Source organism: Natator depressus, chromosome 9, assembly GCF_965152275.1.
Source record: "Natator depressus isolate rNatDep1 chromosome 9, rNatDep2.hap1, whole genome shotgun sequence".
Classification (NCBI taxonomy): domain Eukaryota; kingdom Metazoa; phylum Chordata; order Testudines; family Cheloniidae; genus Natator; species Natator depressus.
Genome location: NC_134242.1, coordinates 5,183,525 through 5,205,115, shown reverse-complemented (window position 1 = coordinate 5,205,115; position 21,591 = coordinate 5,183,525). Strand labels below are relative to the sequence as shown.

At 52.5% G+C, this 21,591-nt stretch overlaps 1 protein-coding gene across 2 annotated transcripts in view; it reads right to left on the bottom strand.

Annotated features, from left to right (window-relative positions):
* MASP1 (MBL associated serine protease 1) overlaps positions 1-21,591 on the bottom strand; it is a 67,930-nt gene continuing 46,339 nt past the window's right edge. The window contains exons 11-16 of one of the 2 annotated variants that reach the window (XM_074963370.1): positions 9,957-10,091; positions 6,920-7,033; positions 6,231-6,416; positions 4,959-5,026; positions 2,259-2,358; positions 1-600 (exon numbers count right to left, since the gene is read on the bottom strand). In XM_074963370.1, the coding sequence (XP_074819471.1) occupies positions 410-600; positions 2,259-2,358; positions 4,959-5,026; positions 6,231-6,416; positions 6,920-7,033; positions 9,957-10,091 (794 nt within the window). In that variant the 3' untranslated portion in view covers positions 1-409. Of the gene's footprint in view, positions 601-2,258; positions 2,359-4,958; positions 5,027-6,230; positions 6,417-6,919; positions 7,034-9,956; positions 10,092-13,635; positions 17,086-21,591 lie in introns of those variants that run through there. The other variant, XM_074963368.1, reaches the window with a different exon arrangement.

Sequence of the window (21,591 nt, the reverse complement as noted above, 5' to 3'; positions counted from 1 at the left end):
TCCCTCCCAGTCTAAATCAGCAGTATTGATTATGGCATCAGGTTTATCCTGTGCTTTCCTGGTCAATGAAGTTACAATGGAATTGCAGAGTGGTCTGTCCGTGGCTCTTGGTGCCTGGAAACCAAGGGGAAATTGGCTTATCCCCGCAGGATTGGCTGCAGAGATGGGCTCAGGTCACAGGTCAGTTCAGGTGGGGGCAGGAATCCAGTCTAAGCCTTTCCTACCACTATATCCTGAGGGAATTTACACTCTGAGGCAGGCAAGGCATCTCCCTGAGGTGGCTTTTTTGGCAGAAATTGGAACGACCCATTGATGTGTCATCAACTTAATTGTCTGCTGCAGAACTGGCAAACTTGGTACTCCTCCCAGCTGTTCTCACCTAGCCAGGGTTGTGAGCAGGCCAGAGAATTCAATATTCCACCCCAGTGACCTGCTTAATCCAGGCCAAGCTCTTGGACACACTGGAATACACTCCATACCGATCATTCTGCCCGCATCCATCTCCCCAGGACACTGTGCCAATCAGCTGCCAGTTGTTATTCTGGTTGCTTAAGGTGACCATGGGCCCCCCTGAATCTCCGCTACAAGCATCTTTTCCTCCTGCGGGTAGAAGAGAAGGGTGGTCATTTCCGTGGCGCCCAAGGGACCCAAACGCGCCGCAGACTTTGCAAATTGCTACTCCAACTTTACGGACAGGGTTAGCCACGTGCCCCCACTAAAATGTAGCCACCTCTGAGTGGAGAATGTGGCAACTCTTTACCAGTGCACAGCAAGGCTGAGAAGCGATTTAAGATGGGAAGGGAGGAAGAATTCTGGACCTAGTTGAAACTAAAGGAGAACTAGAGGGAGGCAGAATGACCCAACCTAAAATTTGGCCCGGACACCAGAGTTAACACCCTGGAAAGTGATCATAGAATATCAGGGTTGGAAGGGACCTCAGGAGGTCATCTAGTCCAACCCCCTGCTCAAAGCAGGACCAATCCCCAATTTTTGCCCCAGATCGCTAAACAGCCCCCTCAAGGATTGAGCTCACAACCCTGGGTTTAGCAAGCCAATGCTCAAACCACTGAGCTATCCCTCCCCCCAGTGTAGATCCTTTAGTGACCACATGTGGCCAGGACCTCGGTTTGATGTTTCCTGCAAAGCAGGGTGACCAGATGTCCCGAATCTATAGGGACAGGCTTTGTCTTATATAGACACTTATTACTTCCCACCACCGTCCCGATTTTTTACACTTGGTATCTGGTCACCCCAATCCAAAGACATCCAGCACAGGAGAAAAGATGGGTTAACTTCTCAAACTGGTTTCAAGGAGATGTGAAAACCAGATGTTAAGATGTGACCACATCTTATCAGGAAACCGGGCCTGGCATGGTATGGGCGAATCTATCTGTCTGGAACCAAACCGGAAGCTGCGTCCCCTTTGAATCCCCTGCAGTAGTTGCACGGCATGAACCTCTGTCCATAAGCCCATCCCCACTGCGGAATTTCCCAGAGTTCATGGCTGTAAGGCCAGACAGTGAGCATCCGTTCTGATGTCTCATCCAACGCAGGCCAGAGAAGCTCACCCAGGGATTCCTGACAACAGCCCAATAACTTTTGGTTGCATTAGATCAGAGATTTTCAAAGCGTGGGGCATGACCCTGTGGCGGGTGTAAGGACTGGACACGGCTGAGCTGAAGGGCCAGAGTCAGCAGCGGGATCTGTCCGGATGGGAAGCAGGAGGGGCTCTGTGGAGGCAGTCTCGGCTGCCAGGATCAGGCTCCCTCCCCCCACTGCTGCAGTCTCCCTCCTCTTCTGGGGAGGCAGACACGGACTCTGAGTGGGGGGCTGCAGGCTGCACCCTGGGAATACGGCCCTTTCTCTGACAGACAGAGACCCCTACTGGCCCCAGCCCTTCAACACAGCCTCAGGGCACAGAGCCCCATCCACGTCCCCTAATGGATAGAGCCTGTTCGGGGGAAGCAGACAGGGCCATGCTGAAGGGTCACACCCTGCGGCGGGTCAGCACAAGGGCTGTGCATCTCTTCAATCCACCGTAAGCTCTGCTGGGCGGCGCGTAAGCCTCGTGCTGGCCTCTGCACAGGGTGACGTGCCCCTTGCCCCCTCTTCGGACGAGGAGTTGGTAAAGACCTGTGACCCCCTTAGAGTTCACCCCCTAGCCAGGTGTCTAACAGCATGAGGGTGAGACCTGCCCGCTGGGGCGGATGGAAGGACACACTTGCACCAAAGCTGGTGTGGATAGAAGGGAGCTGCACCTTCTTTCTCTCCAGCGCAGATCATATCATCCGTCACCTTTTTCTGCAGCCTCGCATAGGCTTCCTGGCACAAAGCATGGTCAGTGAGCGGGATCTCAATCTGCAAGACAGGAAAAACACTTCGTTACCAGGTGCCCATTGGCTCGCGGGGGCCCCTGCTGTATCTACGCAGGCTTGGAAGGATCCGATTTATAGTGGTAAATGTCACTAAATGTCATACACCGCACCCTGTAGGCACACAAACCGCACACACACAAACCAACGGAAAAATATTTCCGTCGAGAGCAACTGAAATTCACACATTGCCCAAGTCAGAAGAATGCTGCTTGAGAACCTGTGAGCGTTTGAGTCGAGGCTAAAATGTTGACACCTGATGGTCACAGTTTGCATCGTAATGGTTTATAAAGCTTTAACTTTTTGAATCTCAGCCTCAGCTGGTGTGAAATAATCGTCTAATCTCCACCTTTGCCTGAAGCCCCCATGATTTCTCACACCCGTGAACATTTAAATGGATAAAAATTGAAAAAAAAAAGTGGATAAATAAACACCGATGTTATCCACTGAAATGATAAAAAAAATTAAAATTGAGTTCTGCAAACACCTCGCCCACCTTCTCTTTCTAATATGCTGGGACTGACACAGCTACAATTACATAAGCCCAAACATCCTTTAGTCTAGCAGTATCCTATTGCTTTATGTTATACACACCCTTGGCTGGGGGTTGGAAACAGGGATTGAACCTGGAACATCTGGACCCCCAAGCGAAAGTGCCTGCTGCTTGAGCCAAAGGAGCCTTCCCCCCGTACTCAACACTGCAGCAGGTTTCTTAATTGCTATGTGGCTGAGCCACTGTCAGAGGGGGACAGACCACCATGACACGCCGGCATGGGGCATACACCTGTAACTGTATCAGTTAACCTATAGAAATCGGAGATGGAGAAGACCCAGCTCCTTGTGTATACTGAAAGCTTCCTTATCGTGTCCTACTTGAAGAGGGCAGGAGTGGGCGTTCACACCGAATGCCTTCATGCAAAGAGTCTAATCCTGCCCTCAGACACGTGTCTGCAGTTCCCGTTCACACCCGTGTGTTTGACGACAGAGTCTGGCCCAAAGCACGATGGAACAGGGAGCCAGCTGGAAAAGCCGCCGGCGTGAGTAAATCCAGCGACAGAAGAGACAAACACAGCTTAGGACCAGGAAGGGACACGAGGACACAGCTGCTCTCGCTAAGCAGAGGTGGTGGGATGAAGAGGTGGACATGGGGCTCCTTCTTGCCAGGGGGGATGATTATGGGCTCTCCCTGTATTTGCCAAAAGGTGTAATCTACCTATTCTTGATTGTCTCCAGTGCTCTTCTTGACTTTGTAGGTTATGTCTACACTGCGATCCCAGGTGTGACTCCAGATCAGGTCGACGGACCCGTGCTAGCTTTACCCTTGCTAGCCTGGTGAAGAATATCAGTGTAGCTGCAGCGGTGTAGGCTACAGTGTGGGCTGTGTGAGCATGCCAGAAACCCTGGGGACAGGCTCACATTGCTGAATTCAAACTGGAGTTATCTGTGGGACGTCCAAGGGCCCGTGTTACACAGGAGGTCTGACTAAGTGATGACAGGGGTTCCTTCAGGCCTTGAAATCGAATCAATGACTGCACTCAGACCTCCGATTGCAGTGGAGACGTGCCGGTAAATTTTAAGATCTTCAAGGCAAGGACCACATGTTCCTGTGTGTGTGGTGAGCCCCTGACCACATTGTGGGCACTATCATCATCCAGACAAATAATAATTATGCTCCGGGGCTAAACTGGCACCATGAGATCTGCCTGTAGGTCCCCTAGCACCTCCTGTTGGGGTTTGTCTGGGAAAAGGATAACTGGGAAAAGGACGAGCCATCTGGGCTGACCCGCAAACTAACATCACACTGAAGCAAGAGGTGAAACCTTGGTGAGGTCTGGTGGGGCTAGGGTTAGCAGAATATACCATGTTCCCATTGGATGCAGCGTTCATGGACAGCCTGTTGTAAAGGTAGAGAAAGCCAAGCCATTTGGATTCCATTAGCACAGCTGATATTACATGTCTCCAGTTGATGTTGAAGGTTTGACCTGCTTCTCCTTTGGACTCTGCTGCTGGCAGCCTCGTCTGCAATCGATATATTTCAAAGCCCTCGATGCCTTGTAGCCGAGTGAAGTGGTTGAGCAAAGCGCTCCTATTTGCTCATTGCTCGATGGTTGCATACGTGTCTGTTGGTTTCTCCCAGGTCACTGGCTGCATGCAGCGATTTTGGAGAAATGATGCTAGGCCCGAGCGGTGTGTTTACTCACGTTCAAGGCCCTGGTGGCTGTTTGATGGCAGCAATGTACACAACAGGCATGGAGTTTGGACCCACTCTGGCTTTAGACAGGTGCATTTTTCTGCGAGTTTTCCAGGCAAGGCACTACCAGGATTCCAGCAGCCCTTGCTGGCTTTCCTGCTGTGTCTGTGGTGCTGCTCAGCTCCCAGCACTGGGCAAACCTGAACTCTCACTTGGCTACCGAGAAGGAGGCCAGCGCCAGCATCCTCATTTTACAGCTGCGGTAGCTGAGGCACAAAGAGGGGAAGTGACATGCCCAAGGTCACAGAGGAGGCCTGTGTCAGAGGCAGGACGCTGGACCCCACCCCTGTGCTCAGGCCCCTAGATCCTGCTATTCTCAGGTTAATAATTCTCACCTCCATCAAGGCTTCAGGGCGTTTTTGCAAGAATTGCTTCCCCCATCCGCTGACAATGACCATGGCATCTGAAAGCAAAATCAAGAAGAGTTTGCTAGCGAAGAGATACTCGGGTGTGGGAAGAGGATTCTGCTATTAACTGGACCCTGCTGAACATGGCAGTGAATCAGTCTACGTGTTAAAAGAAAAGGAGGACTTGTGGCACCTTAGAGACTAACAAATTAAGTCCTCCTGTTCTTTTTGCGGATACAGACTAACACGGCTGCTACTCTGAAACCGGTCTATGTGTTAGCATCTTTCTAAGCCATTCTTTCACTACCCCAGAAGTGGCCTGTCTCCAGGCAACTGTTATCTCCCTTGAAGCAGATTTTGTACCCAACATGCCTGGTTTGTTGTACAAGAGGAGTCCAGGGCAGGCGTATAGATTCCTTTCATGCAGCCAGCTGCATCCGTAATTGCCCTTCCACTTAGCTGCTCTGATATTGGCCTGAGGCACTGATTCTAGCTTGTAAGTCCCCTCTTCTGAAACTAGGTGCTGTGAGGATCACAAGCAAAGCAGGTCTTGGGAGGGACGGCTGCCTGGGGAGATGTGAGGCTCACACACACGGCGAGCGGTTCTTGAGAGAGTCTGTGTCTGACTGTCTCAGGCAGAGGAGATGCCTGCTGGACCAGTCCTCTGTCCCCTTTGCCTAGGGGCAACGGGATAAAGAACACAGCAGCCAGGAGAACCAGAGAGAGAGAAAAAACTCTGGGGGTTGGATCAAAGAATCACATGGGTCAGAGCTGGGCACCTCTAGGTCATTTAGTCCGTTCTGATCCCAAGTCAAGATTGTCCCTATCGCATATTTGCTAGCACTTTGTCCAGTGACTGACATGAAGGACCATCCAAACCTCCCTTGGGGAGATAATGCCATCATCCCATAACAAACTCCTCACAGCTAGGCTGGCTGTCGTGAAAATCTTTCTAGCCTTTGGATCAGTTTTGCCCAGTGGCCTCTCACTAATAGCCCCTTGAGGCATCATAAGCACTTCCTCTCCACCCTCCTTGGGGTCTCTGTCTTGCACATATCTTTTGGTTACCGTATCCACCTTGGTCTGTGTTTAGCCCGGCAGTTGGGCTTTATGGCCTGCTCACAGTGGGAGCTGCCAGCTGATTGACACCTCTGCAAGATCAGGCCCTGAATCTCAAGAGCCATAGCAAGTTTTGTTGTCTGTTTTGGAGCTGGCCCAGCACCGTCCCTGGGTGGGCAAGGAGAAAGAGCCAGCTCTTGCCTTGGTGGTGTGAACCATCAGGAAAGCAAATCGGCATCACGTAGTCGTTCAGCACCGCCTGCTCAGACAGCTCCACCAGGCCTATGTCGTACTCAAAGGTGGCCGCCCTGTAGGAGGGGTGGATGATGATGTTCTTCGGCTGCAGCTGCTGCTCGGTGTCGTCTTTCTTTAGAGTCCGGTGTTTCCCTGTGAAGGAAGGAGGGCCAGGGAGAGGTGGCTATGGGCAGTTATGGGAGGCCATCACCCTGCCTTCCCAAAGGGGCGTGAATTCCCATTAAAGTCATTTGGGGGCTTGGAGAAGCAAATAGCTCAGAGCAGGACACATCCTAGCAAATTTGTGCCTGGCAGACGTAATGTATCATCATGACTCAGCTAGCTTGTGGGGCTCCCATGGCAGAGAACCCAGTTTAGCAGGCAGGGGCAGAGAGGAGCCACAGAGAACATCAGAGACTGTATATTGAAGGGTTCCTGGAGGAAGTGGTGAGCCAGTGTGTGAACCAAGGACACACACAGCAATTTCACAGGGGAATGGCATAAAGGGTGCTGGCCTGAGTCCACTTTGCCTTTAATTACCCAGGCCATGGGATCTCGGGAGAGCACCATACCTCTGCCCACTGTAGTCAGTGATCTGTCTCTGCCCCATCGCCACCCCTTGAGCCAGTGTGCAGTGCTGATTGCTGGTCACTCACCCAGGATTATGCTGAATGATGAAGGGCTGACAGCATCCGAGCTGCGGAAAACTGGGTTCTCCAGTTCCAGTTCCTGGTGGAGGCAGTGAGCAGCAGTGACAATCCATTTGGTTCCTAGAACATAAAAGAGCAGAACATCTGTCCAGTCCAGCCCAGTCCCCATGCATGGGATAGCTCACAACACCCACCCAGCCCAGTCCCCACACACGGGATAGCTCACAATACCCACCCAGCCCAGTTCCCATGCACGGAATAGCTCACAACACCCACCCAGCCCAGTCCCCACACACGGGATAGCTCACAATACCCACCCAGCCCAGTCCCCACGCATGGGATAGCTCACAACACCCACCCAACCCAGTTCCCACCAGTGTTCCCTCTAATTTTTGGCATGCCGTCTGCGCAAAAAATTTCTTCTGTGCAAATTTTTGTGCATGCGGTGTTTTGCCGTGCGCGCAGGATTTAGGATCTGTGTGTGCGCCCACACACGCACAGCTTAGAGGGAACAGTGGTTCCCACCCACGGGATAGCTCACAACACCCGTCCAGCCCAGTTCCCACCCATGGGATAGCTCACAACACCCGTCCAGCCCAGTTCCCATGCATGGGATAGTTCACAACACCCAACCTCCTCTCTAACAATAACCCTGCTTATAATGTACACGGCACCTTTTATCTAAGGATCTGCAGGCCCTTTACGCAGATCAGTTACATCTCTCAACACCTCTGCTCCCTGGGGTGCACCATGCTGAGAAAACACTGGATGTCCTCCAGGCCATCGGCTGCTTTCAAAAGGTTTCTTGGTCCCCAGGGCTGGGCGGTTGTGGCATCTGAACTCCTTCCCCTGGGGCGGGGCTAGGGGGGTCATTCGCACCTGTACGTGGGGTCTGCACTAGGGCCAGGCACCGCTTACGTCCAAATGGGACCAAGAAACCATGTGCTGGACTCTTGGATGAACTGGGGCTCATGTGGGAGGTAGACTTTGTGCTGAATTTCACCCCATGTCCAGAGGGGCTGCTCCACAGTGCTGGGGCCCGGGGCTGAGCACAAGAGAGAGGCCGCCAAAGCCCACTGACCCTAAGGGGAGTCCCAGCTCTCAGGGCCTTTCAGGAGGGGAGCCCTGAGACCCACTACTGGCTGGTCAAAAGAAACCGATGGCAAGAAGGTGGCCAAAGAGCCACTGATCCATCAATACAACCCAGGATCATCGTTGCCCAGCGGGAGGCTCTCTCCTGTGCCCCGCCGCGGTACCCACCGAACCCAGCCACCCCGTTCCTGTCGGTATTTCGTAGGGGGATGGTGAGTTCCATGAGTCTTTGCAAGGAAACCAGCTGGCAGCACAATGTCATTGTGCTCCCCCGCCACTGGGGACAGAGCCCACGCGTGAGCTCCAGGCAGGGTAAGCAGTAGGCCGAGATTTCTGCACAGAGGGGCTCAGTCCCCCTCCATGCGCAGGCCTTGGCATGCAAGAGCGCAAGGTCTGCACCGGGACTAGACATAGCGGACATGGTCCGACACTTGGGCCTCCGCATGCTAATGCGGCTCGGAGGTGCTCATTCCCCTCCTAGGCCTCCCTACTTTCAGGTGGTAGGAGTGACTGTGCTATGCAGGATTGGGCTCTGCAGCATAGGTTTAAAGCAGAGCATATCTTTACTTAAAAAGTAGCATTTTTTTTACACAGCGCACAGTCAACCTGTGGAACTCCTTGCCAGAGGATGTTGTGAAGGCCAAGACTATAACAGGGTTCAAAAAAGAACTTGGTAAGTTCATAGAGGACAGGTCCATCAATGGCTATTGGCCAGGATGGGCAGGGATGGTGTCACTAGCCTCTGTTTGCCAGAGGCTGGGAATGGGTGACAGGGGATGGATCACTTGATGATTCCCTGTTCTGTTCAGTCCCGCTTGGGCACCTGGCATTGGCCACTGTCGGAGGACAGGATACTGGGCTAGATGGACCTTTGGTCTGACCCAGTATGGCCGTTCTTATGTTCTTATATCTCCTTTATAGCCAATTCCCCCAGCAGTGTGTGTGATCAGATACCAGGGGCATGGCTCACTTAACAGTACTCTTGCCTAGTGGGCCAGTCACTGGTGGGTTCATGTCTTATGTGTGGACTCCAAACCACCCCCGTTTCTGATCCAGGGCAGCACGAGGGGGTCCCAGAGATGCCTTTTTGGAATAAGGTATTAAATTGTCCCCTCTGCTGGCTGCCTGGTTGGAAGTTAAAGTCGTGTTTCACCCACGGGAAAAAATTTGTGGGTGCTTAGCACCCACTGGCAGCCAGCTCCCCCTTCTGCCCCCCCAGCGCCTCCCGCCCACTTGCTGCCACACGGCTCAGAACCTCCCCGCGCCTCCCCGCCTCCCAGCACCTATCGCCCGGCGTGATCAGCTGTTTCCTGGCGTGCTGGAGGCTCTGGGAGGGAGGGGGAGGAGTGGGGATGGGGCACCCCGGGGGGAGGGGGCGGAACTGGGTGGGAAAGAGGCGGGGCAGGGGCAGGGCAGGGCAGGAAGAGATGGGGAGGGATGGGGGCTGGGGGAAGGGATGGGGTGGGGCTGGGGGCCTGGGGCGGAGCGGGGGAGGGAAGAGGTGGGAGGGGGGTGGGGGCTTGGGGGAAGGGGTCGGGTGGGGGCAGGGCCTGGGGTGGAGTGGGGGATTGAGCACCCCCCCGGGCCTGGAGGAAGCTGGCGTCTATGCCGTGTTTGAAGAGATCAGGGGAGAGCCCTGGTGTCTGAGCTGAATTTTCTTCTCCTGGTAAAACAAACTCCGCTCTTCAAGGCTGCATGGAGTCTATTGCACTTAGTGACGGCTTCACAGCCCTCCACGGACACTGAGCAGTCAGTGTCTAACTCACGCAATGCACTCCAGGGTCTCTGCGTAGCACTGTGTCAAACCAGACATGATTCTACGCTGCGCCATACGAATTGCCAGTCAACCCGGGCTTGCTCATTTTCCTCCGAATTCTTCGAGCTGTTGAATCAGAGCGTTATCGCTCCAGTCATCAGCCCAGATGACGCCGAGTACCAAAGAGATTCTTACCTAACAGAGAGCCTCCGCAGAAGGGCTGCGATCCCCTATACAGCATGGCGATCCACGGAGATACTCCTCGCTGGGCATAGCGTCCGTTGGAAATCCGGGCCAGCAAACTCCTGGAAAACTTTGGCTTCCCACACACTGAAACCGCAAGGAGTAAGGTCAGACGCAAGAGAGACATATGCGAAACCCCACCTGAGACACCGAGTTTTCTAGCATAGATGGAGGCAAATCCCCAGATCAGTTGTTTACACTGGTTTTTTTGGGAATTTGAGTAAAACTGGAGTAAAGATTGCATCAGGACCCCAGGATTCGGCTTAGTCAGATGTTACTACAAGACATCAACAAGAAATCATCTCCTGTTGAATTCTAAACAGTTCCCAAGACCCCTTCCCCCTCAGTTCACCTCCCCCGCGTCTGATGTCATTTCTCTAAATATATCCAGCGTAAGTGTGATGGAGTTACCTGGGAGTTACTGGACTATCACGGAGCAAAATATGGCCCCTTGGCATCCCTGAGACCCAACCAATGGGGACCCCAGGCCTCCAGAGAGAAAAGGCTCATGGAGCAACTCACTTTGCAGCCCGTATTCCATAGATTTGGGTTTTTTTTTTAAATGTAGCTGCACTTTGGGACAAGTCCTGAGTCCCTTGGCTCGGTTCTGATGCAGGCACGTCGCCAAGGAAGCCAATGGCAGTAGGCGGTGAGAGTTCCAGAGGTGACCAAGTGACTTAGAAGCACAAATAACACTGAAAGTCAAGGGGACTTACACTCGTAAATCATTCAAAGTTTGTCTTACATGGCGTTGTACACCAGGGTCTGTGGGACCCGGGCTTGTGGACTCGGTGTTTCCAAGACTGTGCTGGAGCGTCCACACTGCACTGGAGACCTGGGTTTACAATGGCTGGACCTGGGTCTCACAGCCGTGCTAACGTGTCTCTATTGCACCGTGCAGATCTTCTGCCTCAGGCCTGCAGCTCGGCCTGCGTCTGCCCTGCAGCATGACCAGCCGAGGACCAGAGTCACGGCATGACTTGGGTTCTGACCCACCCCGCAGCTGGATCTAGGGCCTCGCTCCTGTGTGCTCGTTGACCTGAATCAGGCTGATTTGAGTGTGGACAGAGGAGCGGCTTGGGCTCAAACCAGAGGCCAGGCAGAACTTAGTGCGCAGTTTAGATACTCTGGAAAATCCCCCCTCGAATGAGCAAAACTGAGACAGGACTTTAGGATCTGGCCCTCTTAAAAAAGCTCTTGAGTAGCTCTTGAAAGAGATCTTGGAGTCACTGTGGAGAGTTCTCTGAAAACATCCACTCCGTGTGCAGCGGCAGTCAAAAAAGCAAACAGAATGCTGGGAATCATTATAAGGGATAGGTGATAAGACAGAAAATATCATGTTGCCTCTAGATAAATCCATGGCACGCCCACACCTTGAATATTGAGTGCAGATGTGGCCGCCCCATCTCAAAAAAGGTATATTGGAATTGGAAAAGGGTCAGAAAAGGGCAACAACAATGATTAGGAGTATGGAAAAGCTTCTGTATGAGGTGAGATTAATAAGACTGCGACTTTTTAGCTTGGAAAAGAGATGATAAGGGGGGGATATGGTAGAGGTCTATAAAATCATGACTGATGTGGAGAAAGTAAATAAGGAAGTGTTGTTTACTCCTCATAACACAAGAACTAGGGGTCACCCAATGAAATTAACAGGCAGCAGGTTTAAAACAAGCAAAAGGAAGTATTTCTTCACACAACGCCCAGTCAACGTTTGGAGCTCTTTGCCAGAAGATGTTGTGAAGGCCAAGACCATAACAGGGTTCAAAAAATAATTAGATAAATTTATGGAGGATAGGTCCATCAATGGCTATTAGCCAGGATGGGCAGGGATGGTGTCCCTAGCCTCTGTTTGCCAGAGGCTGGGAATGGGTGACAGGGGATGGATCACTTGATGATTATCTGTTCTGTTCATTCCCTCTGTGGCACCTGGCCCTGGCCACTGTTGGAAGACAGGACACTGGGTTGGATGGACTTTTGTCTGACCCAGTGTGGCCATTCTTATGTTCTTATAGCCTAGCCCATGCAGTGTCGCACTGATCATAAATCCCGTATGTGCATGGTCCATGGTCTCCCATGGTATGACTCTGAATCATGTAGGTTAGTCTTTCTAAAGGAAGGCACTGTTCACTGGCAATGATGGGATGGGACTCAAAGGCCTGTGTAGTGGGCAGTCACCCCGCTCCGCCCCTGAAAGGGTTAAAAGCCAGCCCTTGGAGCAGGCTGGGACTGAAAGCCAAAAAGGAAAGGCTGAGAGGCGGTCAATCAGGGCCAGGCCGGGCCCTATAAAAGAGCTGCAGGGCCAGAAGGCACTCAGTCTCTCTCTAGTTTTGGAGTGAGAAGGACCTGAAGCACAGCAGTGCTAGGGAAGGGCAAGAGGCGCTGGGGAGCTCCAGCCTGGCAACTCCCCAGGCTGAGGCCTTGTTAAACCTTGCAGAGATACAGCCTGGGGATAGGCAGAGGCAGCTGGTCCAACCCCCTTGCCAATGATGAGTGACCATTACAGACTGCAGTCTGCCCCAGGGAAAGGGGGCTAGATGATGACTGGCAGTAGCCACTGAGGTAAGGTGGGCCTAGGGGGAGGGGGTTCCCCTGGGAGGGGAGACCCAGAGTGTGGGGGTGCTGCTGTGGGGCAGCACTGTGAAGTAATGGGCACCAGGGTCTGGGAGGGACACGGGGAGCCAGTGGCAGGCAAGACACTGGCCAGCAGGAGGCGCTCCGAGACTGGAAAGAGCTAATTCCTGGACTGACCAGCAGGAGGCGCCGCAGCGGTGAGTGCTCGATCTGCTACAGCCTGGCACTGGGGGGGGCAGGAGGGGTGAACTGCACTCAAGGAATTAGCCATGCTGGAAGATGGACCAGCACTCAAAGAGCTAGGATTGGGGTGGTGGATTGGCACGGTGCATGCCAGCAGCTGGGGATGGGTCGGCATGGCATGAAAAGCTGTCAAACCACTTAGAAACTTTGAAAGCAGCCTTCTAGTTAGCCCCAGGTTTGATACTCTATAGTCCCTCTCTCTCCTTTATTAGAAGGATGTTTGCTGGAGGTATTTGCTTGTTTCATATGCATTCCTCTGCTCCTTCCTCTCTGCCCGAAGACACCTCAAAGATGGTCTCGATGCAGAGGAGCGCATTCCCCGTTTTGCAGTCCTCAGCAAGGAGAGGACACTTGGTCATAGGTAGGTTGAATCCCACTGATGCACACAGGGCTAAACTGATCATGGGCCAGGAAGGAATTCCCCACCCAGGGGCACGCTGGCAGGATCCAGGAATGATGTTTCACTTCTCTTTGGGAGCAGGGATTGTCTGCTGGGATCAAATAGGTGTATCCACATATGGCTAGTTGCCCGTGGCCCCAGGGGTTGGACGTTGGTGAGCCTTACCCTTCCCATTATTCCCCGTGCTTTGGTGCGTTATTTTTGTGATTGGATTACGAAGAGGAAAAAGCTCGTGGGGCAAGTGCATTGGGAGGGGATGCACATCAAGAAGAAGCCCCGAGGTTGTGAAAGTGGGAGGAGCACAACACAGCAGGGTGAATGCAGGGTGCAGGCCCATGAACTTCACTCAGGCTGCAGTCTCCTGCTTAGAACAAAGGACACATGCTTTGTTCATACCAGGGCTTTATTTCCTTCCTGGTAAGAATGATACAGACAGTCCATACACAGCGTTCGACAGCTGACAGAATAGAGTACAAAAAATATAATATCTTCTAGCTCCGTGGCGTAGTCAGGATTACAGGCCGTAGCATGTGTGTACCATAGACATGTTCCTTTGGTCTCTGGAGGATCTCGCTCCTCTTGCTGCTATCTGCATTGCTTAAATGATTGTGGGTCAAAGCCTGAGGGTCTAGTTCAGTGTTTGCTCACCCCATACCCAGGTAAAACTCCCCAGGTCTGAGTAAAAACAAGCCAGAATAGTAAGGTTCGGCCCAACAGAAGCTACATGCAGGTATCCATCAGAGAGCAGCTATCCTTCCGTGTTTTACTAACCGGCATCGCTATGTGAGTGTATGTGGGGGCTCACAAGTACACAGAGGAGAGAGTTTAAACACCTGGCGAGCTAGACATGCACAGAGTGTGGCTTTTTTGGTTTGTAAGAGCCGCTTTCGCTGAAATGCTTCTGCTGTAAATAAACACTTTGCTTTAAGGAGGCATCTGGTCACTGGGTACCACCGTCATGCTCCATTGCAGGAGCTGAACGTAATGGGACTGTAGTCCAGACCCAGTCTGAGAGAGGGAGAATCGCGTGATTCCACCCTATGCCAGCTGACGACTCGAGGCTTGAGGTTCAGGATGGGGGAGACACTCAGAGACCAGGAGGGGTCAGCAGTGCTGTTTGCCCAGTAGCTGTGACATGCACCACACCCAGAAACAAGTCTCCAGTGAGCCTGGGGTTGACTTCTGCCCAAATCTGGGTCAGTTTTTGGAGTCATGCTGAAGGTATCCAAACTCAGGAGTTTTATGTGGCTTCAATGTGCAACCAAGGGAAACATGGGAGGTTTGACTCAATTTGGCTTTGGGAACCCTCCAACTCAAAGCAGAACTCACATGGGGCATACCCCACTGGAAATGAAGTGCAAGGAAAGGATTGCAAATGCCTGCCAAGCCACACAGCCCTGGAAGAGAGGGAAGACTATACTGCAGTGCGTGTGTGTGCGTGTAGCGTGGAAACTCCTTTGCCTGGCTTTATTCTGCTTTATCCTCTGCCCGTCTCGCTCTCAGAACAAGCTGGGTTTGCTAGCAAGAGGGATTTGTCCTCTCACCAGGCATTGATGGTGTTAAGCTGCAACGCACACGCTGCAAGTCACAGCATCACATGCTCAGCACGGACAATGGGGCCCATTGGACTCTAGAGCAGGGAAAGGGTCATGCGTAGTAAGTGCCATGAAATGCACCCGGACTCTCCCCATCTGGGATGAAGCTCAGGCCATTGCTTGGCAGTCTGCGCTTTGTAGGGGGAAGACGGAAAAGCCTGGGTGTAGTGCAGTGCAGTGCAGAGGTCTCTCAATCACTGAACCTCCGTGTGCTGTGCTTATAGGCTTCTCATGCCACAGGTGTAGTGGGCATAGCCTCATCATCGCTAAAGAACTGATGCTATCCTAGGAAAGGGAGCAAGGAAACCTCCGCCCAGACCCCAGCCTAGGGCACCAATGGAAGGGAGCAGGATGGATTTCACACCCTTTGCTCCTGTGCGTCCACACTGAAAAGCCAGCTCCGAGTTTAGCAGCTGTGGAGTCTCCGCGCAGAGAAGATGGAGGCGGGAACAGCAGGGAAAGCATGCACCGGGTGGGCTCGATTTGGAGATGATGGTGAACATCAATCCAGGGGTTGCTGAAGTCAGTGGAGTGACTCTGGATCTACACCAGTGTAAACGATATCAGGCTCTGGCCTCAGAGGACAGAGCTGGGATATCTTGCTTCACTCTGAATTCTGGTCAGTGACCCCCACCCCCAAATGCATGTCAGTTAAGGGCAGATTCTGGTGCCTTGACCTAAACAGAAGCCCTGGTGGAACCATGGCCTTTATTCTGGGCTGATGTTAGGACACCACTGACTGCCTGGTGCTGAAGGGAGCTTGGTTTGAAGATAAAGCAGGATAAAGAGATCAGCAAGAACCCCCTCCCCTCCCCTGTTATCGCTATCAAGGAGGTGAACTCTTTGTCTGGAGTCAGGGTGAGGGTCTTTGTGGGCCCTGTGTCACTTCAGCTGGGTTTTCCTGCCTCTCCCCCCCCCGGGGGAACTTCAGAAGTGGGTGTAATGCTGGTGGAATGTGCTGGCTTGACAGCTCTGGGTGCTGATGGCCTCTCTGCACAGCGCGGGGTGCGGGTCAGGCAGCGGCAGGGCACAGCTTCCCCCGTGAGGGTACATCAACCCTGACCTGAAGGAACCATCCCCCGGCAAGCGTGAGGGTGCAGGTCAGTCTCCACAGCCCCACCCAGTCCTTGGCCCCTCTGCGCAGATGCCGGCACAGGGGCCAGGTAGCTGCGGTGGTATCTTCTGGGTGACGTGGATGCCTGTCCCGCTAAGGAACCTGGCTGAGGTCCACCAGCTCACATCCCATGAGCTGCTGAGCGGACGTTTCCTACGACCGCACATGAAGGAACGTGATGCCAAGCAAACCTCGTGAAATAAGGTTGTAGGGGACTGAGTGTTGCAGAAGACCAGAGTCGTGCCTGCTGGCTGGGGCGAGCTCATCTCTTCAGCTCAGGATCCAGGAATGTCCACCTGTGTGAGGATCCCATCTTCTCCCCCACCCAGTCCACGTAGTTAGACACTTTGGTGTACACCCCGTACACTTGCTTGCTTCCGCACTCTTCTGGCCCACCCCACGAGACCAGGCCTTGGGCCACCCACCTCTGGGTCCCGGGGTCCTGAATGATGAAGGCTCCTCCGCTGTCTCCCAGGCAGGTGTCCTTCCCCCCTTCGTAATAGCCAGCACAGAACATATTCTCGGTCACGCTGTAGTTGCCCGAGCGGGACTCGTAGCTGGTCTTGCACTCGGCATGCAGTACCACCGGCAGCTTGACGTACTGCAGGATGTCGGACAGCGTCCTCATCCCCGAGCTGATGATCTCGTCCACGGTGATGTTGGGGTTGGAGATGCCCCAGCCAGCCACCAGGCCCAAGGTGTTGGGGTGAGGCCCTTCCAGCTCGTGCTCAAACTGGGGCAGGCAGACTGGCATTACGTAGGCATCCATGGTCACCTTCTCCTTCAGCTTGACCAGGGCGATGTCATGGTTGTAGTTCTGGATGTCGAATCCCCCGTGCAGGATGATCTCCTCCACCGTCCGGTTGATGGCATCCTTCTTGTTCCTCACGTCATGTAGGCCCAGGTAGACGGTGACGTGTTCCTTGGACACTGGGATGACGGTGTTGTCCCGGCGCTGGGAGCGGAGGACGTGAGCCGCCGTCAGCACCCAGGAGTCAGAGAGGAGGGCCCCGCTGCCGAACCACTTGTCGTTGGGGATCCTGGACGTGTCCTCCACTACGATCAGGGCCTGCCAAGGGAAGAAGCCGGGCTCCGCGTTCCGCCCTCCAATGATGCGCTTGATTATCCCGGGGAGAGGGCGAACTGGCTGGCCACACACTAGTGAGAGAAAGGACAGGACAGTTAATCTAACGGGGCGAGCACTTCCACAGGAAACAGCAGAAAGGCGATTCTCCAGTAGATTATGCCAGTTTGGATTGGTCTCTTAAGAACCAAATACTCCTATTTCTGTCCCCAGGGGCCAATCCTTGTTCTCGTGGACATCTGTGCTGGAAAAGACCCAACCCCATCTGCCTCTGCAGGTTTGGTTCCTACAATATATACACCAGGGCATGGAGCAGGCTGATTTTTAAATGACATGGGCACCCCAATTCCATGTCCTGAATGGGCCCTCTCTCTGTTATGTCTGGAAAATGGGTACATACATTTTTCTACCTTGTTTGAGTCCCTAAAGATAGTCACTCGCTCCGTAGCTTGGTGGAATTGCTTGGGCTGGGAGGGACCCCCTAGTGGAGTACCATGGTCCATTACTCTAGTGTTGTGGCAAGGGTGGTGGTGATGATAACCATAATTGCTTAGCCTTATTTTGCTCCTGTTAATGTCAGTCAGGGCCTATATGCGCTGCCCCAGAGTCTGCTGAAGCCTCTGGGTCTGCCCATTGATTTCAATGGGCTTTGGAGTTAGGGCCAGATTACTTCCATCACTAGGTCTGAGCAGACCAGTAGACAGAGCACTGGAATGTGCCTCGGGAGACCTGGGTTCTAGTCCTGCCTCTACCATTGATCTCCTGGGTGACCCTGGGCAAGTCGCTTTGTGCCTCAGTTTCACCTCCCCCTATTTTTCTGTCTTCACTATTTAGACAGTGAATTGGTGGCAGAGCCAGAATTAGAACCAGGTCTTCTGCCTATGTCCTTCCTCTAGGTCATCCTGCTTTCCCTTGGTGACCTTGGTCCTGTGTCATTGATGTATTTAATTAAATGAATTACCAATGCATGTGTTTCCTCTGTGATTTCTGATCACACATTGTAGGAAGGACGTGCTGTAGGAAGGCAATGTGCCATATTATCAGCATCACTTAGGCAGAAAAGATAGGCTCATGGCATAATCTACCAGCAATGATGCATGCATGCTGCCTAGCACCATCCATCATTGCACCTTTGAAGCCCAGAATACCTTCATGGGGAAGGGGAAGGGGGGGAAGAGTCTGAACTCTCTCCGTCCCCACCCCCAACACACACACTGAAACAAGGCTGCAAGGGTCCCACCGCCAGTGCAGCTCGCCCAGAATTGGAAGATCTTCGGTTCTAGCCTAGGCTGGCAACGAAACAGAACAAAAACAAGTTGCACCATCCCCACCCCACCCAGGAGCTGGGATGGAGGGATCCATGGAACTTGACCCCACCCCTGATTTTCCATCAACGTGCTGTGCAAGTCAAGCTGGAATTCAATGTCTGTGTAGATGAAGTTGAATTGATCCCAAGACCGTGGTTCGGTTAATGGGATGGACTCCCTTATACCCAGTATCCTTTCTTCTGCCCCCATCATAGACCTTGTGGCCATCTTCTCTCCCCACAAGAGACATCACTGCTTTTCTTGCAGCTCTCAAAGGAAAAGCATTCGGTTTCCTAATGCATTTTGTATATTACTGGGCTGATGCTGGAAGCACCTCAGAAACTGGGAGCTGAACCCTATCTCACTGGCACCAGTTCTGCACTGATGTAACTCAGCTGATTTCAAAGGAGTTAGGCTCTGATCCAGCAAAGCAGCTAAGCCTGTGTGTAACCTTAAGTGTGCAAGGAGTCTGACTTGAATCAGGCCTTGCTCCTGTGTCACTGAGAACAGCATCAGGCCTCGAGTCTTTATCAGTGGTCCATGTAGGTGGGTGTCATCCCACTTACGCTAAGGCCCCAAAATACCAGGCCCGGGTTACATGTCTTACATGTTCTACATCTGCAGGGCCGACCCTTGTTTCAGTAACAAACTGGGTCGCAATTTAAATGGCCATTCAAAACCAATGCTTTAATCGATGCTATTAACAAAACAGGTGCAAACTGATGCTAAATAAAGACCTGATCCACCGAAATAAAAGAGACAAATAAATATTAACAAGAGGCCCAAGGTTTGCTGATCTAGTGGATGGGTAGGGGGGAAATAATAGATATGATATCACTTGACTTAAGTGAAACTATAGTAAGGCTTTTGACACAGTCCCATATGACATTCTCATAAGCAAACTAGGGAGATGTGGTCTAGATGGATGTCCAAGTGGCTGAAAGACCATGTCCAATGGTTCACCCTCAGACTGGGAGGACATACCTAGTGGAGTCCTGCAGGGGTCAGTCCTGAATCTGGTCAATTGGCATTGGTCAATATTGTCATTAGTGACTTGGATAGTGGAATGGAGAGTGTGACTTTTTAAAATCTGCAGATGACACCAAGCTTGGGAGGGGTTGCAAGCACTTTGGAGGCCAGGATTGGACTTTAAAATGACCTTGACAAATTGGAGAATTGGTCCGAAACCAGCCAAATGAAATCCAGTAAAGCAGAGTGCTACTTTAGAAAGGAAAACTCAAAGGCGCAACTACAAAACAGGGAATAACTGGCTAGGTGGTAGCACTACGGAAAAGGATCTGGGGGCTATAGTGGATCACACATGGACTGAGTCTACAATGGGATGCAATCGCGAAAAAGGCTAATGTCATTCTGGGGGGTATTAACAGGAGTGTAATTTGTAAATACGGGAGGTAGTTGTCCTGCTCTATGCAGCACTGGTGAGGCCTCCATTGCAGTACTGCGTCCAGTTCTGGGCGCCACCCTGTAGAAAAGATGTGGACAAATTGGAGAGAGTCCAGAGGAGAGCAACAAATATGAGAAAGGGTTTAGAAACCCTGACCTGTGAGGGAAGGTTAAAAAAACGGGGCATGTTTAGTGTTGAGAAAAGACTGAGGCGGGACCTGATCACAGTCTCCAAATAAGCGGAGGGCTGGTCTAAAGAGGACGGGGATCAATGGTTCTCCCTGGCCACTGAAGGCAAGACAAGAAGTACTGGGCTTAATCTGCAGCAAGGGAGATGTAGGTGAGATATTAGGAAAAGCTTTCTAACCCTCAGGGCAGCGAAGCTCTGGAACAGGCTTCCAAGGGAGGTTGTGGAATCCCCGTCAGCGGAGGATTTTAAGGACAGGTGGGACAAACACCTGCTGGGGTTGGTGAAGGTTTACACGGTCCTGTCTCTGGACTAGCCGACCTCTCGAGGTCCCTTCCAGCTTCACACGTCTGATTCCGCGGAAGCCTGACGTTCTTGTGCAATTTCGACTCCGTCCTTACTCATGTGACACCCCGTCCAGCCACTTCCTGCTCTCTGGGAAGCCGGTGGAGCCGCAGACTTGCAGGAGCGTAGCTGAACTCCAGCTCGCTCTCAGTGCACCCACTTCGGGTGGAAATGTTCTCACCGCTGGCTCAGCTCCTTGTCCTGCGGTCTGTTCGATACAAGGGTCCTTTAAGAAAACCCTGCTGCTAGGTCGGCTCTCTCCGGAGCATGGTGTCGGGAAGGTACGCAGCATTCTGGTTCATCTAGCACAGCTGTCTTCCCTTAATGACTCCTCTGGCAGTTATTCCTCTCCAGCTCCCCACCACTTTTCTGGCTACCAAACAACCTTCCCCTTTGCCAGGCTCATGCAAGCAAATCAGTTTGGCTGCCAAGCGGCACAGCCTTGGCTTTAAGAGCTTGATCCATAGCCCACTGTAGTCAATAGGCCCCAAATCAGTCTGCCAAGAGCCCTAATATGCTACTCACAGGCCTGTGAATTATCCCCTGAACTGTTTATCCAGTTCATTTCACGCTGTTTGGGAAGGAAAGATGCCCGCTAGAGGAAGACAGTTGGCAATTCCGATTTCTAGCCAGGCATTCCGAGGGAGGCTGGCGTGGAGTGGGGCAGAGTGGAGAAGATAAAGGAAAGCAACAGGACAGATCGCTGCGGTTCTGTCTGGTGCCTGGGAAAGTGGGTCACAGAGCAAGCCAGTGACCGATTCAGACACTCTCAGACTTCAGTGAGGGGGGGCCACATAAGTAGATGATTAGGTTGATTCACGGCTCACAGCCACATGCTCAATCCAGTAGACTGCTCTGCCTCTTTGGGAGAGGGCCCCAGCGATTAAGGAAGCACAGTAATGCTGAGCTCCATAATACAGAGCAGGGACGGGAACAGCTTCATTCCTCTGTGCTGCCGATTTTGTTACACCAGCGTGACACTGTTGTGTCTGAAATCTAGCACGGGGGAAAGCTTGACTTGAAAAGATGAAACCTCCTGGAAATGTGTACGTGTGTGTGTGTATGTGGAGGTGTGTACATAGGCGTGTGTGTGTACATAGGCATGTGTGCACATAGGTGTAAGTACATGTAGAGGCATGTGTGTACATGTATGCGTGTATAAGTGTGCATGCATGTGTTTGCGTGTGTACGTGTGGTACGTGCATGTGTGTGTGTACGTGTACATTTACTTGTGTGTGTTTAGGTTCCCTGCCATGTCAAATACTGTCAGGAATATAAAATGCACCTAGCCAAACATTTCCTGTATCCCAGCTTTCAGGCTGCCGGGAAGCTGCCTT